Source organism: Prunus persica, chromosome G8 (genome assembly GCF_000346465.2).
Source record: "Prunus persica cultivar Lovell chromosome G8, Prunus_persica_NCBIv2, whole genome shotgun sequence".
Classification (NCBI taxonomy): domain Eukaryota; kingdom Viridiplantae; phylum Streptophyta; class Magnoliopsida; order Rosales; family Rosaceae; genus Prunus; species Prunus persica.
This window is the reverse complement of record NC_034016.1, coordinates 15,407,029-15,421,022: the sequence shown is the minus strand read 5'-3', so window position 1 is coordinate 15,421,022 and position 13,994 is coordinate 15,407,029. Positions and strand designations below refer to the sequence as shown.

At 36.6% G+C, this 13,994-nt stretch overlaps 2 protein-coding genes across 3 annotated transcripts; both read right to left on the bottom strand.

Annotated features, from left to right (window-relative positions):
- Positions 2,611 to 5,712, bottom strand: LOC18766788 (formin-like protein 18). Of its 2 annotated transcripts, none has more exons than XM_007200510.2 (7): positions 5,330 to 5,712; positions 5,080 to 5,184; positions 4,810 to 4,936; positions 4,617 to 4,688; positions 3,437 to 3,482; positions 3,013 to 3,325; positions 2,611 to 2,924 (listed from the first exon to the last, which is right to left on the bottom strand). In XM_007200510.2, exons 1-7 carry the CDS (start codon positions 5,442 to 5,444, stop codon positions 2,881 to 2,883), a joined length of 822 nt encoding a protein of 273 aa, XP_007200572.1. In that variant the 5' UTR covers positions 5,445 to 5,712; the 3' UTR covers positions 2,611 to 2,880. The 2 variants fall into 2 exon arrangements, with proteins under 2 accessions (XP_007200572.1, XP_020426117.1); XM_020570528.1 differs by having other exon boundaries at positions 4,810 to 4,960; positions 5,330 to 5,539.
- Positions 6,619 to 13,629, bottom strand: LOC18767951 (phosphatidylinositol 3,4,5-trisphosphate 3-phosphatase and protein-tyrosine-phosphatase PTEN2A). Its single transcript, XM_007201664.2, has 13 exons — positions 13,296 to 13,629; positions 11,850 to 12,352; positions 11,548 to 11,649; positions 11,403 to 11,459; positions 10,447 to 10,512; positions 9,672 to 9,848; positions 9,458 to 9,544; positions 9,281 to 9,345; positions 9,118 to 9,194; positions 8,500 to 8,546; positions 8,236 to 8,366; positions 8,074 to 8,143; positions 6,619 to 7,440 (listed from the first exon to the last, which is right to left on the bottom strand). The coding sequence occupies exons 2-13, from the start codon at positions 12,270 to 12,272 to the stop codon at positions 6,904 to 6,906; spliced, it is 1,839 nt and encodes a 612-aa protein (XP_007201726.1). The 5' UTR covers positions 12,273 to 12,352; positions 13,296 to 13,629; the 3' UTR covers positions 6,619 to 6,903.

Below are 13,994 nucleotides of genomic sequence, written 5' to 3'. Positions count from 1 at the left end.
ATTATAACAATCGCGTCTCTCTCGCATAATATAACTTAGAATTTTAGGAGAAAAAAGTCTACGCATGAATCATTACAATATAAAATCACACATTACGAGCTGTGCCACCAACAATGTGAAGTTCCCCATGAGACTTGAGAGTTAGCTAGGTAAAAATCAATGTGGTGGTTATTGTGGCAACCAAGACACAGTAATTCTACTGTCCTCAATTCCTGTGGCAATAATAATATATCATCGGCTTAATGACATATTAACCACAAACGTACAGCAAAACACCCAAATCACCAAATTAATTAATTAATTAATTAAGCTGGTTGTTTTTGTTCTTCTTCAATTCTTTGTCCATGGTCATCACACAGCCCCACCTTTAACCTTTTTTGTTTAAGATCCAGACTGGTTCAACCAGAAGACAGGCCAGATTGACTTTTACTCGAATGACAAATGAATTTCTTCCACTTATATTATCTGTGCAAAGGGGACCCTTTCCACTGAATCTTGAGGTGTCCATGAGTGGACAAACAATATAGTCATCTGTGAACCCATCTGCTACATATATAGACAGATCTTGCCAATTTGATTGGCTACATGCTGAACATGGTAAATTGGTAAGTTTATTATGCTCGATGAGTTACTAGGTTTTCGGGTTCCCATCTATGTAAATAAATCAATAAGCAGAGTCTGACGGGAAATTTTTTTAGGTAATTCTAATTCTGTCGCACGTGTTATAATATGAGTGGATTCCATGTTTATATTTTATGGTATAATATCAATAAACATGTACATATTAATTATAATATAAATGAATTTATAACACCACGTGATAATGTTATAATATGGTAAAACGTCTCTTGAATCTAACTACTAATTAAAGAAATCTTGGTTTATAATGGAAAAAAAATATCATCTTCTCCTAAGTACTTAAACAACAATAAGTCAATGACAGAATTAACAAAAGGTGCAAAACTTTCAAAGCTCTTCTAACTACCCAACTTTTTGTAGACTAGAATTATGTTGGATTGTCTTCTGCTAAGTAAGTGGATATGCTTTAATTTGAGGTTCAAACAGGAAGCACTTGAGAGTGAGTATCATGTCATCCACTGAACACAAAACTTTTCAAATTCCCAAATGATAGCTCATAAGGCCTTGACCAAAACCAAAGAACCCCTTCTCTCTCAATTCATCACAACCTAGATGAAGTGACTCCTTTGACCCATAATCCAGAATTAGGCTCAACCACCATATTGAAAAAAGGTTCTCTATCTGAGAAGAGAGAGAGAGAGAAGAAAGGTGAAAGGGAGAGGCATTTGCTTCATGCATGCATGGCTCCCACCTTATTTGGTCGATCTGAAGAGAAACATATTAATGAAGCCAAGTACTTGACAGGTTGTAGCAATCCTTCCAACCCATGTTTTCCAGATATTCATCATCATCTTCATAATGGGCAACTTTTTAAAACTATCGGTTTACTTTTGAAAACATTAACTCCAGTATGAGAAATCTATCATCAGTGCATGGAGAAGCACAATTTATGCTCACCCTGAAGGTAAAATACACAAAACAGATCATAAATTTGATTATTGTTGCTGTTCAAATCGTAAAACCTAATTGATTCTAAGTGAGAATGATTAATTTATAACTAAAAGCATCCGTTGTGCCATGTAACAAAGTAGGGAGGATCAGCTCGATGCTTGCTATTGCAGGTAAAATTCTTGTATGACTGGCATTGTTTAAAAACTAGAGCTTTAATTAGGGAGTTGCTTTGTTTGCTTTGTTTGCTTTATTTCTAGATTCAACTCACTTTCTTCATGTGCATCTATTGTATGCAAGAATTTTTTTGACACAAGTTGATATTGGGGAGGGAAGAATCGAGCTTAGGATCTCGAATATAGGTTAAATGTTATTAACCACTTAAATTACAAACCCCTTTGTATTGTATGTAAAACTTTTTTAATTTTGGACAAAACCCTCCAGAGACCTAATAAGATCACTGAATTGCATAGCATTAATCATTATAAAAGATAAAAATTAAATAATAGCACTAGGCTTTGCCAGCCATGTAATAAATAAAAAATTTAGACTATGCATGCTTGTATCTCTTAACACGTCAAAGAAAGCTATGAACATAAATATGATTTCTGTTCCATTCCCAGTCATGGACGAAGAGATTTTGTCTAGCTAAAGAAATTATTTCATAATTTATTCAGAATACAGGGCAAGCGATGATCATGTGTACACCATCCTCTACAGAGCTGCTTTTTCTGTAACATACAACTGAAAACTCCATTAAAACTCAGAACCCTACTTCTGATCACGACATGCTTTAACCTAACGATAGAAGGGAGAGGATACAACATAAGATATGGTGTTCCCGCGAACTTCTTGAAAAATATCGCAATTCTTATAGCATGTTCGAAATGAGCCGAAAATAATGCATCTTATTTGCAGTTCAGATAAAAATTCAGATTTACATTTCATTTTTATTGCTTCATAGTTTTCAAACAAGTTCAAAGCCTGCTAGATTGAAAACCCCTATCATGTTAATAGTGAAGCCTGCTAGATTGATTAGTTCTGAGAACTATCCCTTGGTTGCATGTCTTCAGCACAAACATAAAAATAACACATTTATCTGCCTTTAGGAATTAAGTAAAAACGCAAAGGGTAACCAAATGAATCATCTATGTAACAAAATTCTCCTTCAAAACCTCTGTATATACGGTTTATCAACAGGGGGAAAAAGAAAGTGTACATATTTGCAATTTGAAAAATAAAAGTGCACGGGGTAACACAAGCACAGCCGCCAAACTAAGAGGAAAAGTCTATACATGACTATCACAACATCTTATCAATTGCTTCTTCACTTGGGTCTGGAGGACCTCTATCTCAGTACGGTGGTGGCGGAGGAGGATAAAGTCCAGGAAAAGGACCTAATTGAAAAGCAGAAAACAGAGACTCAGTATTTGATGGGTCATATTGGCAGCAAGAAGTACGAAACATAAGAAGAAATGAAGTTACCTGGAGGATAATAGGGCGAGGGTTGTGGAGGTGGTGGATACGTTGATGGAGGATATGCTGAAGTTGGTGGGTATGGTGGGGGAGGATAGGCAGATGGAGGGGGACCATACGTGGATGGTGGATATGCTGCTGAACTAGGTGAATATGAAGGATAGGGAGATGGAGCTGGGTAGCCTCCTGGTGGTGGTGGGTAAGGTCCAGATGCTGGTGGTCCATAAGGAGCGGGGGGCGGAGGGGTTGAATATAGATGAGATTGTGGTACATGTGGTGCTGCATATGGAGGAGCAGATGGAGCATAGCTTGCTGTTGGTTTCTGCAGTGACCCAAACACAGTAATTCAGTTGGATAGGTAATTAATATGAATATATACAAGACAATACTGTTCAATAGTAACCCAGTTATAGTGAGAAAAAGTGCAACTTACATTGGTCTTCGCATAATGCATGATTAGCCTCACTTCTCCTGCATATCTACAATGGAAAAGATTTAGTGTCAGAAGTCTAACAATTTTTTGATACAAAGGAATATTTCCCATAATCGTAGCAAAATGAAATGTAGATGCTAAAGGACAATTAGTTCGATGAACTTGTAGATACAAAAACCAATTCTGTACTTCTGTTATAAAGGTAAGACAAAATTGGCTACTCAGGAGGGAAGAAAAGTGTTGCAAGAACTTTTAGATATGAAACCATTCCCACCAGTTGTTTTCTCTTCTTTAGCCCAAATTGTAAATTAACACAACTTAATAAAAGGGATATATATCATACAAAATTTTAACCCCATGTCCAACCTACTGTGTCTTGAAAGGGATGCCCTGCATTACAGATAAGGATGTATATCAATTCCCTCTCCTTTGATTTCCCCTCATTTTCTTCCTTGTATAAAGGAAAAGCTCGTGACTGATTAACACGACCTAAGTTTGAGCTGTTGTGAGGATCGATAGATGGACCATAAAGCCATATGAAAGTCGTTCAATTGAATTTGTATTACTTTAAACTAATTGTTCCCTTGAGTGATTTTCAGTGGAGATTCTGCAATCAGATGACACAGAAATGTCATTGTATGCTAGGGACATCAGTCTACTTAGAGTTGATTTATTTGGACCAATAGAAGCTCACTGGTGTTACAGCTTAAACATGGAAGGTGCTAACACAATTCACCCCATGCTTACTCCTAAAACAACTGATAAACTAGCACGGTCCATTCATAATCCAACTTTCAAAACCTATTTCATCCAACGCAATGCAGGTCCAAAACTAAGCTGTCTCATCATGCAAAAGAGTAAAATATAAAACCTAACGAAAGCATGCAGTGTGATGTTAAAGCAACAGAGGGATGGAAACATAAAGATAATTGACTTAGCATGCACGGTATACAAAAACCAACCTCTGTGCACCTAGAGTTTTGACTAAGTACAAATGGAACAGGGAGCAATAACAATTGAGGTTAAGAATTTCGGAATATGGACATTCAACTAGAACATTGTAATTTGTAAAGAAAAATAACAACACCTACATGTAATCTGATTCGTATCACTTATAAACCATTTAGATTTTATTATAGAACAAAATAAAACAGTTATGAGCTCAAACTTATGTAGTTACCTGCCAGTTTTAGTCTGAAGCGTCCAGGCACTGTCATCATAACCCTGTGAAAGAACCTTCTGAAGTTGAACCCTGAAAATAATCACACACCAAATAATCCAATTAGCAAACTCAAAAACCCAGAACAAGCAAAAGGGTGTCTTAAAAAATTGCCAAAATTGAGATATTCAAACACAAAGGATGAGAATCATACTTTCCCTCGCCAATAAAGTCGTCCAAGGTGACAGTATTGCTGTTCCAGACCAGAACATTCAGTTCCCTAAGACCTTCAACCAACGGAAACACGAACTTCTCTTGGAATGTAGGGTTTTTACCACCGTCTACACCAGATAAATCAAATTGGGCTTAAGTCCAATTTCAGATCTGAAGATTTAGATTAAGAAAAGAACAAAAACCCAGAAACAAGAACAAAACTTTAAGCCAAATTTCACCAAGTAAAATTGGATAAAAAATTGAAAAATACCTGTGCATGTTCTGGTACGGTGCTTGGTGTTAGCATATTCCAGACAAACATATGGGTCTTGCCGTGAAAACCATTCCGTATCCTTCAACTTGTTACAAGCAACAACTGCAGCACCAGATAATGAGAACCCACATCACAAAAACTCAGAATTGAGAAGAACAAAACCAGAAAACGGAAAATTAAACGAGAAAAAATAAAAAAGATGTTGATGGGTTTTGTAAAATAAAATTGTAGGGAAGAGAAATTATACCAGTGACCTCAAGAAGCTGCCCTTGAATACCAGAAATCGACATAGACGAATAGTTAGGAAACGAGTAGTGTGGTGGTGCAGACGAATAATGGGATGAAAATCGATATCTTGACATCTCTCCTCTGAAAGGTCTTCTCCTTTTTATACAATAATGTAATTGCGCGTTTTTTCTTTTTAATTTTGATTTTTTAATTAAAATTTAGAACATGGTTTGGTTAAAATAATAGCCGCAGTTAATGTAATTCGACGAGGGTTTTTAATTTTTTTCCAGTTCTGGGACTTCGAGGAAGGAACAGAAGACGATGGTTGCTTCCGTGAAATTAATGAAATCTCAGTTTCAGCGATGGAAAGCGCGTGGAGCTAGCAAGACTTTCCTTTTTTCTTTTTTGGTTGAATTAAGGAATTGACACGTATGCGTGGTTTCCCCGCAAATATGGCTGCATGGGCAGACGCGCTGTCCGAACGCGGCATATCTTTGTCTCTCTAATTTGGACACACGATTTTCTTACCATAGGCAATGGCATAGGGGTGATTGCTCCTTCTCGTTAGGAATTTCGGGTTGATATTATGATTCTATTTTTTTCTTGTTGGATATTATGATTCTATTTAAAATTTTATTTACAAGAATTCATTGTTGGATTGAATTATTCTTGTCACGCGACAATACATATAAAATAAATTAATAAAACGAGTCATCAATTTGAACACATGCCTTTATTAATAATTAGATTGTATTGTCAATATGCCACTGAAGTTGTTTTTTCCCCAGTTGTATCAAGCTCAATGTATAATATATATACATATTATATATATATGAACAACAATTATCGGGAAAAGGTCATGATGTTACATTGGAGACTAGTTGGAGTCTTTCTCCACCTTCATCGTGGTGGGAACTAGCCAACTTGGATACTCCATTTATTTATTTTTCGTTTCTTTAAGAAACAATATATATATTGATAGCAGGCCAAAATGACAGTCTCCATTAGACCAAATCAGTGACTTGTTAACAAGAAACATACAAATAAATCCCCAAGGCATTTGCTGGAAGTAAGGCAGAATGGGTTTCGCAACTAAGTTGAAATTCACAATGTTTGGGTTTGAAAAGTAGCATAAATTTGTGAATTTGTCTTTGCTGGATTGCTTGTTACAGGCAGTATATGGTCTAAATTATTCTAAATTACAGGGATGGGAACTCGAATTTGGATGCAAGAGGACAGTCACTGTCCTGCAAATGAAGGATAACATTAAAAAGGCAATACAAAAAGAAAAGAACAAAAGACTCGACGTATACCCCAGAAAGCAGGAAATGATATATTACAGGTTTCCTTTTTTTCTTTTTACAAAAAATAAAATGAATTCCAACAATTCCCATCACAGTTTGATGTTGATTATTCGCATCTCCAATAAAAATTTTTTGCTTGATCAATCCACTAACCAAAAACATACTTCAATTACAAACTGAACGAATGGATTGAACATGACCTATTGTCAGCAACTGCTGGACTTAAAAGCTTGCAAACCATTTTATGTACAGATTCTCTAATTCCAGGCACCAACGTCAACCCCATGATTTACTCACTTTCATAGTCGTCGTCATCTCCAAACGTGAAAACAGAGGCATCCGCAGCCATTGCCTTAAATTCACTCTCAGAGTTTGGCGCCTCGAGGCCTGGGACATTTCCACCACCAACAGAACCTTTTGGCTCACTCGCAGCAGGTACCTGTTTTGAGTCCACGTTTCCAATAGAAACTTGTTTAGTCGCATGTGTTAAACTTGCAATTTGATCTGGTTTGGTATTAGACTCAGAACTGGTGGTCGTACTGGCCACAGTTCCACCTGCTGCTGCCGAAGTTGCTTCTCCTTGCCGGCTCTTGGAAGAGCTAGATTCCTCTGCCTCACTGTCTGAAAACACATCATCCTTATCTTGATTTCCTGGGCTTTTACTTTCTTGTGGAGCAGCTGTACCCCCATCATCCGAGGAAGGATTGGTACCTGAGCTTTCATCCGGTTTCTTAGTAGAAGTTTCAGTGTTAGGTGCCGTAGGAACATTGCCGTTATAATCCACTAAAACCACTTCAACCTGAAATCCTGGAGAAGGAAGTTTTCTCTGCAGAAACCCCATTACAAACTACTGTTAAGTTGGCCATCCTTTTTTAATCTTTTAACTAAATAAGAAATTATTGAGAAAAGGAGGGTGACATGTGTGCCTTAGTATTAAACAAAATTAAAAAAACAAAAAAAGGAAACAGAGGGAGTCCTATGAGTCCAATTGAAATACCATCTCAACAACCGAGCACTCAATTCTATCATATAACGCTCCACTCCACTAAAAGCTCCCAGCTATATCTCCCACACCACATGATGAGAATACCAGCAGTGATAGATGGCAAACACCAAAAGCTGAGTGATAGTGCAAAAAAGTGTGCTCTCAAGGTGTAGAATGGCTCACATTGTTTCAGCCAACAGGTATAATTTGTAGTCAATATTTGATAAATAGCTAAAGTTCCAGGGCATTTTTCCACTTAACACTTCTGACATAAGACCAACCCTTAACCAACCTCACCATCTGTTATTTTATCCAGGTTGTGGAGTACGGTAAAGTAAAAACAAAGCAAATATATTTCAACAATTGTAATTGCTATACATGCAGACCACCAACAATAAGTTCCCAAGGTTCTGTATTTTGCTAGCACAAAGCATACATCTTGCAATAAAAATGCAAAATCAGCAAGAGATGTACCTTGTCAAATCCATCCAGATCGTTGTTGGTTAAAACTTTTCTATTTTCAGTCATCGTTGTGTTCAACCAGCTGGGAATAAACGACAATAACAGTATTAGAACAAAAGAGAATCTGTTCCAAGTCACACAAAGCATAAACAAATGGGAAGGAAGACTACATACCAGTAAAAATCTCCTTGACGATCATGAAAATGGATTTTGAAGTCCCCAACTAACTCTGTCAAGCCAAGTTCCCCCGGCAGTGCAAAGACCATTACACCCTTCTTTGGAGCAGAAAACCAATAATCTTCTGGCTGTCAATATAATTTACATGCAAAACCCAAGTTATCATAAGGACGGCAGAAAGCTAAAAATTACTAACGGGAAAAAGGCAGAACCTTTAATGAAACTTATATTTAACTGTTATCAAACAAAAAAACAACCTACCGAAAGACCCTTAGTTCTTGGATGCTCTTTCGTGGAAAAGAGAACACCTGAGAGCATTAAAGCAAAGGCATCAGCATAATAATAAGCTTATAAACATGAGTTTCAGAACAATGCAGTACTTAAACTCTAAGAAATACATGGTTTTCATGCGTTTATGAGTCTTTGCAAGCATCGGCATGACATAGTTCAACACAAACAAAATGGATACATGTGCTTCCAAGTGAATTGTGAGACACATTTTAAGCTCACTATCAGGTCAGCTCTGAATATGGCAATGAGATCTTTACTCTTTGATATCTGTGTAGCAAATTTTTTTTTTAAATATCCCACATTCATAATTTCATAAAAAGAATTTTTTCAGAGTTCTGAGGATTATTTAGTAAAAGAAACATGAAGAACTTGTTAGTGTCGAGTTAGGTCATCTTTCCATATTCAACAATGTGTAATAGTACTTGGAATAAAAAAACAAGTGTAGAAGAAGATCTAGTTGCAGATAACCCTAAGAAGACAAAAGGCAAACATAACAGATGAACTGTGATGGTAGAAGGTTTATCATTAGACAGCATAGTAGGAAAGTGGAAGGGTGGTAACAGACACGGCGAGGATGATGGAACACACCATTATGATCAAAGACAGTAATGGAGGGCCTGATCCAGTATGGGCACCTATGAAGCCGGAAGCCCCTAAGCATGCACCTGCATATGATGCAAACAAAATATTCCATCAGTGTCCATGTGAAAAATAAAGATACTACAAAATGGATACATAGCCAAAAGTATACCTGCGCCCTGGTGGGTTTTCACCATTGAAGTATGTTAAGATACGCTCGAAATATTTAACGTACCTCTAGAAAAACAACAGACAAAAATTAGCCCAACACATAAAATGTAAGAAGGGTAAGTGGTAAGAAATAAAAAATATGTAGCTCTTAAAAGAAAATAGAGCAAATAATACTAACAATCTGACTTGGAAGAACAAGCCCCTTTCCATCAATACATCTTTTCTGGTTGTAGTAGTCAATAGACTCCTCAGCGGTCGGAAAAAACTGAAGAGACGGCAAATAAGTCTATAACAATAACTAAACAAGATACAATATGAAACTGAGAAATTAACTCATTTTTCCACGAGATTCTTTTTCACACTTTCAGGAAAAATACTATGCACACATATACCTTCAAGTAAAGAAGCAGACTGGAAATCATCAATCCTGTTCTTGCCATTCCAGCCTTGCAATGCACAACGACAACATTCTCAATATCCTCTTTCAACCATGAATAAGCGCTTCGACAAAACAACGTTATTAGCTGAATTGGTGGGCAATTATGGTCATCGAATGGAAAACTAGCCACCTGTAGACAAAATGATAAATCAAATACAGGAAGCTGTCACAACAGAACACCTTTGTTTTGATAATTACAATCCACACAGCACATGTACTTTAAGCGATTATCCTTTGTTTACTACGGCCTTTATTCTTTATTATATAAAAAAACAGAAAGCACCAATATCTAGACTATCAGCTTAGTGGGGTGCCTATATCAGATCTGTTAGGATATAGAGTAATTGTGGAGTTCCAAAAAGAACATTAGAATATAACCAAATAGGACTTGTCACTTGTGTTGTTCTAGTCTCGTGAACTAAACATATGGTTCTGTTCTTCATGGTTCTTGAAAATAACATTGACTCACTCGTCAAAAAAGGAAAGGTAAATTTATTGGGATTCCACTACCACCGTCACCACCATCACAACCACCACTACATCCCTAACACCTAGTGGGTACCCATTGCCCGTCCCTACTTGTGAGAAGTTCTAGTTGAATGCCATGGTTTAAGCTCAATAATAACCTAGCCACGCGTCAATTCCAGCCGACCACAGTACAGATCACTAATTTGAATGGTTCAAATAAAAACTGTTGGCGCACCCACAAGTGAAAAATCATGACTCACCTTTCCTTCAAATAAGGATGCGTCATACAGCCTTTCAGAACAAAGGTTATAAACTTTGTACTTGCCCTGCACATATCCCAAGATCAGATATTCCAATATGTAAAAATACATTGAGAATGATATTTCTTACCATATCAGTACAATATATCATAGCAATTGGCATAAGCTTAATCACATTTCTTTAACCAACGAAGTAAATCAAGAAAGGGTATAAAACAGTCACTATATCAAGAAAGGGTATAAAACAGTCACTATATAAGAAATTTATGGATACAATTTCTAATGTCAGCAAAACCATACATAAAATGGCTAAAGAAAGAAGCTGCACTTCTGTAGCTAACAAACTAAATACACAAGGGTTAAGTTCCACTCAATTCAGATCCGAGTAAATACAATAAACGGTTGAAACATTATGCTTGGGAGATTGTCAGTGTGTGTGTCTGTTTGTTGAGTGTTTTAAAATTAATATTATCTGGACTCTGAACCAAGATGCAACAAGATCATGACAACTTCCTTGGGACAAAAAATAAGAGTAAAACCAAAAGATGAATGAAGCTCCAAATTACTTTGCTCTGCTACACTCATATTTGGTGCATCAAGGAAGAAATCTATCTTGCACACTCCATCTCTTAAATTATTTTGAAAGATTTCCATATAAGTTCAAATGATCAAGTAGAGACTGCATGAGTAACCTTAGTAAAAAGATACTAAATGAACTTGGGAATCACTCACTAGGCAGTTATACAAAGCCTTTCAAAAAGGAGAGAGAGAGAGAGAGAGTTTATCTAAGTGATTAAGTATACTCAGAAACATCTCAGAAACATTATGAATGGATCATCATAAGGTAATATAAAACCTTGTAAAATAAATACTAAATGAAGATTAAGCATTAAGAGGATTTTAGCAATGCTATCCAAAGATGAATATAAAGATCATGAACCAAAATGCATTATTACCTGATGATGAGTTTCAAAGAACTTAATCACTTCTTCCATATGATTTCTGTAGAATCCCTGCATTACATATTTAGGTAGACTGAATTTTGGTGATACAAAGGAACAGGACAAGTGAAGTCAAATGTGGAGTATATTACTTACTAACCTCAACATATCCTAGAAACCCAGAGCTCATATCACCAGCAGGGAATCCCATAGCAATAATGTTCTCCGTAATATAAGTCATGTCCAAATCAAATCCTCCTTCCTATACACAAGGCAGAAAATTGGGTTATACAAATGCTAAAAAATTCATAACATGCGGAGACGTCTTGTTTGCTTCGAAATGACAGAGACTACAGGGCAAGTAAGCAAAAGGAAAGCAGTTTATAAATTATAACCCCTATAAAGAAGATAAAAATAAAAAAAGACCACAGCAGCAAGAAATCAGTAACACAGGAGACCCACCTGGTATCTTCGTTTGTTTTGGGAGACAACATGTCGGGCCTTAACCTGAACAGCCTTCACCACACTCTTAGAAGAGTCAGCTATGCCTTTTGTAATTGTTCCAATAAAACCAGGTTGCTGAGTTGTTGGACTTCCACTTGAACCCTCATCTGCCGATGGAGCTTTTGGAGACAAGCGCAATCCTAAGCCACTAGTAAAGCGTGCAAAGGGTGATTGTCCAGCATTCCCAGTTGTAGAGCTGTCCTGTGTTGGTGCTAATGGCTGAGGAATTTTCAGATTTTTGGCCCATGATGACAAGCCAGAAGAAAATGGCTTATTTGGCACATCCTGAGAATCTGATCCAGAGTCCGTGGCAGCAGGAGGTTGTGCCTGAGGAGCTTTAGTTTGAGGAGCAGTCGATGAATCAGCGGATTCTGAATCCATCCTATTACCCCAGCGACCCTGATGGAGAAATGGGTATTGAAAGTAGAAGTTCACAAACCCAGCATACGAACTTTCTGTAGCTGAAAAGCACACGCAGAACAATAATTTTAAGACAAAAACCATGGGCTTTTTATTTTCAGCCAAAAATATATAAGAAAAAACCAAAATATTCCAATCTTCCTCTGTTTTCTTTCTCACTTTCTAATCATTCTTATTCTCTCCGTGGGCTAAAACAGAAGAGAAAAAGACAAACAGAAATGTGCAATTATGGACAACGTCCATCAGTTAATGTAGCATAAAACTGAAGCACTTACGATTAATACTATTACACCGATGATCAACCAGGCAACTATCCCTCCACAAATTCAAATGACAAGAGAGACCAGAAAAAGAAAAAGCACCATGACCTAATTGCTCTACCCGTGTAAAAAAAATCCTTTTATAAATCTACGTCAAAATGAAAATAAAACATAGGAGACATCCAAGCTTAAAACTTCAATAATGAAACAAATGGTTTTATAAACAGGTTTCCCCAAATCTAACCAACTGTTTCCAAGCTTTCCCGGCCAATCCCGAGAGTAGAAACATGGAATTCTTAGTTTCCGCATTTCCAATAGTTCTTGCTCTCTCCAAGCCAACCGTCAAAACTAAAGCCTATCTTCTTTAAATAAAAAGAATGGTCCATTTCTGGGTACAGTCAGTCTAACACATAGCCCTTGGCATGCTTAACCAAATAGAAACAAAACTTCAGCTTATCTCCAACTCACAACAATTTTGTCAATTCAAGCACCATTCTTCAAGTTACATTTCTACACATAAAAACCTATGCATATACATATACAATGAATTCAATTGAAGAAAACTATCAAAAAAATCAGATTATTCTGATGAAGTCAAATTGAAATAACCACAAGATCCGCATAAAACGAAATTAAATGAAAACACTCACTATGAACAAGAAAACGCGAGCTAAGTGACTAATTAAAGCAATTTTAGAGATCTACGAATAGGATCCAATCTTACCGAGATGAAAAGCCCGAGAATTTAGAAGCCCCGAGGATCTCACACAAGTAAACTGAAGCCTGTCTAGGGTTTCACACACAGAGAGACAGAGAGAGAGAGGGAGAAACTGAGGCTTGGTAATCGGGCGGGTTAGCAAGGTCTTTGTGCTATCATTTTCACGTGCTTCGGTTTTGGTCAACCGAATCGACGGTGGTGATGTGACCTAGACTGTTTGATATCTTCCGGTTAGATCGTCATCTCGCGGCAATAAAACGGTAGGATGTTGTTGGCTTGTACAGAGTAATGGCTTAAAACGGTAAGGCGCGTTGCGTTGCGTTTGTTATTTTTCATTCCTCCCCCCAACTCTTTATTTAGTAAATACTAAATACGTTTAAAATTGCAATAATTTTTCTTTTCTTTTTTTGCCAAAAGGCAATAATTTTTCTTTTCCGGCATTTTTTTTTAATCAAAGAGGATGGGAATCAGAACATTTGGAGGAAAAATACCACTTGACCAAAGTCCGAAAAAATACTTTCGACCAATACTTTAAACAAATATTCTTATTTTATACAATTTTTAATAATATAAAAGAGTATTAAAAAATAAATCCATTATGCATAATATAGGTATGTATATAGTTTATTTATTTATTATAGGAATAAGGGTTCAGTAAGTGTGGAGATCAATAAAATGAACAAAGAATCCTTACGTAAAAAAAAA

Bases quoted from the DNA above. Each gene is read 5' to 3' on its own strand.
- LOC18766788 (XM_020570528.1), bottom strand. From the start codon at position 5,444: ATGTCAAGATATCGATTTTCATCCCATTATTCGTCTGCACCACCACAC. The intron at 5,185-5,329 runs GTATAATTTCTC...CTGGTGCTGCAG, and splicing joins GCAGCTTCTTGAGGTCACTG to TTGTTGCTTGTAACAAGTTG. The intron at 4,689-4,809 runs GTATGATTCTCA...GATTATTTTCAG, and splicing joins GACTTTATTGGCGAGGGAAA to GGTTCAACTTCAGAAGGTTC.
- LOC18767951 (XM_007201664.2), bottom strand. From the start codon at position 12,272: ATGGATTCAGAATCCGCTGATTCATCGACTGCTCCTCAAACTAAAGCT. The intron at 8,367-8,499 runs GTAGGTTGTTTT...TTATATTGACAG, and splicing joins CAAGAACTAAGGGTCTTTCG to CCAGAAGATTATTGGTTTTC. The intron at 8,144-8,235 runs GTATGTAGTCTT...GTTTATTCCCAG, and splicing joins CGTCAAGGAGATTTTTACTG to CTGGTTGAACACAACGATGA.